General features: G+C 45.9%; 1 protein-coding gene across 1 annotated transcript in view; it reads left to right on the top strand.

The window, feature by feature from the left end:
- Window positions 1-2,730, top strand: part of ANKMY1 (ankyrin repeat and MYND domain containing 1) — a 42,149-nt gene that overhangs the window by 17,543 nt on the left and 21,876 nt on the right. Inside the window, exon 2 of the mRNA XM_019474951.1 lies at window positions 1,510-1,656. Within this exon, the coding sequence (XP_019330496.1) occupies window positions 1,510-1,656 (147 nt within the window). The remainder of the gene's footprint in view (window positions 1-1,509; window positions 1,657-2,730) is intronic.

Here is a 2,730-nt window from a genome sequence, read left to right as displayed (position 1 = left end):
GCTGGACTGCGGGCCTGAGCCCGGCGAGGAGAGGGGCCGCCGGAGGCGGTGCCTCTCTCCCGCCCGAGTACGGTCGTCCCGCGGGCCCGGCTGGGCCTCCCACTGCCGTGCCCGCCTGTCCCGCCGGCTGGTTTTGTGTGCTTCACTGGAGAGCCGTGTCCGCCCATGGGACACGTGAAGGGGTGCTCTGGAGGCAATGCTTCCACGGCATCGCCTCGTTGTAAGGCGAGGGGTCTCTGAAATGCAGGTTTCCCTAGGCCTGCCTCTCCCTGCTTGCCCTGTATTGGTGCCAACCTAGTTAGTTTCAGCTTATTTCTGAGTAAGGCAAGTGCTTTCTTAGCGTCCCTGTAATGTCTGAGAGCACGTTCACCAGGTGAATCAGCCCTTACTGCTCTTCTGAATGTTTCTGTTACTCCATGTCTGGGTTGGTAACACATCCACGACTAAAATGCAACCTGGGACACAAGTTTTCAGATAATACCCTCAGCTCTCCCACTTGGATGACTTTGTCCTTGGTCTCAGAGAAAATAGTAAATGGTTGCTGTGGGTGCTGTTGCTATTACCACCATAATGTTCTGGTGGTTTTTTTTAAGCTAAAGGTAGTCACTCCTTTTATGCCACAAAATACCAGGACTGTGGCAAGGCTGCAAATTTTATTATTTTTAATGCACCAGAAGGAGTAAGGAATTGAGATCTTGATTTAAGTGGGATTTTTTTGAATTATCAAATCTTGATTATATAAAATATCTTCCAAATGTCTGGTTTTGCTTGAAAATAGTGAACACCTTAAAGTGTTTGTGACTGAAATCAATGACAATTGATCAAATTTCAGTCAGGAACAGAGAGATGAGCAGGTTGGTAACTAAGGTTTTCTTCACTGAAGAGAGAGGGGGTTATGGACAACCTTTTGAGTAGCATCTGCTACTTTCATACAATCCAGCACTATGTTTACCTATTGATATGTCATTTTGTCAGTGCTTTCTACTGAAGTGTAAAAGTGTCAGTTTTGGAGTAGCAGTCATATTTATCTTTTAAGCAAGTGGTGTATAAAGGTTTACTAATCCAGTCACTTCACCTGCATCTGACAACTGAGGACTTTGCAGTTCTGCTGATTTCCCTTTTGTTTTGAATGTAGAATGCTAAATGTATTGGCATACAGGTCTTTATGAAAGCTGTTGAACGACTGAATAGATGTTGGTTTAGCCTGCTTCATTTGGCAGTGTATCCAAGGATATGAATGCTGAGATACATGTGCTGAAGTAGTGTGAACTACTGATTGCTACATGATGGAAGAGCTTCTAGAGAAATTGGTAAAATCCTGGCTGAGTTTTGAAGCCCATGACTAAAATGGAGTTGAGACTGTGCCCAGTCTTTCTTAAGTGTGTAACAGATTCACCCTCTTCACGTGTCAATGCTGTGCACCTTGTTAGTCCTGCTCTGTTGCAGTAAGGAGGCAATTTCACTTATTTCTGTCCTGTCAGTTGTCTTGTCCTCTTTTGTGGATTACAGAGATATGTGGGACAGTTCTACATGGACCACCACCACGGGAAGGGGATTTGCTACTGGCCTGATGGGTCCAAATTCACAGGAGCTCTTTATCTTGGCCATGTAGAAGGCTATGGGACCCTGGAATGGAAGGATGGCAGAAAATTTCAGGTAACTGGAAAAATGCTGTGCTAATACTGCGATTTCCTTGCCTTTCAAAATCAACTTAAGTACAGGAAAATTTGAGTGTGAGTTTTTTTCAAGCAGCTTCCTTAGTGTTTTCGTTCTTTAGAGCAAAATCGTCATGCTTTGATCTCCAGTGAGTTAGGGCACTCTTTTCAACACCTTAGCTTCTGCTGTATTTAACTTTTGCATGGGGAAATATTGAAGGAGATGTTCATAGAATCATAGATTAATTTAGATTGGAAAAGACCCTTAAGATCATCGAGTCCAATCGTTAACGTAACACTACCAAGTCCACCACTAAACCATGCCCCTAAGCACCACATCTACATGTCTTTTAAATACCATCTCCAGGGATGGTGACTCAACTGCTTCCCTGGGCAGCTTGTTCCAGTGCTTGACAACCCTTTTGATGAAGAAATTTTTCCTAATATCCAATCTAAACTTCCCCTGGTGCAACTTGAGGCTGTTTCCTCTCATCCTATCACCTGTTACTTGGGAAAAGAGACCGACATCCACCTCGCTACAACCTCCTTTTAGGTACTTGTAGAAAGCGATTAGGTCTCCCCTCAGGCTCCTTTTCTCCAGACCAAACAACCTCAGTTCCCTCAGCCGCTCCTCATAGGACTCGTTCTCTAGACCCTTCACCAGCTTCATTGCTCTTCTTTAGACATGCTCCAGCACTTCAGTATCTTTCTTGTAGTGAGGGGCCCAAAACTGAACACAGTATTTGAGGTGTGGTCTCACCAGTGCCAAGTACAGGGGGACGATCTATTCCCAAGTCCTGCTGGCCACACTATTTCTGATACAGGCCAGGATGCCATTGGCCTTCTTGGCCACCTGGGCACTCTCCCGGCTCATATTCAGCCAGTTGTCAAACAGCACCCCCAGGTCCTTTTCTGCTGGGCAGCTTTCCAGCCACTCTTCCCCAAGCCTGTAGCGTTGCATGGGGTTGTTGTGACCCAAGCACAGGAGGCACTCAGCCTTGTTGAATTTCATACAACTGGCCTCCCCATTGATCTCCAGCCTGTCCAGGTCCCTCTGCAGAACCTTCCTACCCTC

Source organism: Aptenodytes forsteri, unplaced genomic scaffold (genome assembly GCF_000699145.1).
Source record: "Aptenodytes forsteri isolate BGI_AS27 unplaced genomic scaffold, ASM69914v1 Scaffold494, whole genome shotgun sequence".
NCBI classification, from domain to species: domain Eukaryota; kingdom Metazoa; phylum Chordata; class Aves; order Sphenisciformes; family Spheniscidae; genus Aptenodytes; species Aptenodytes forsteri.
The sequence above is the reverse complement of the archived record's forward strand: the minus strand, read 5'-3'. Positions and strand labels throughout refer to the sequence as shown.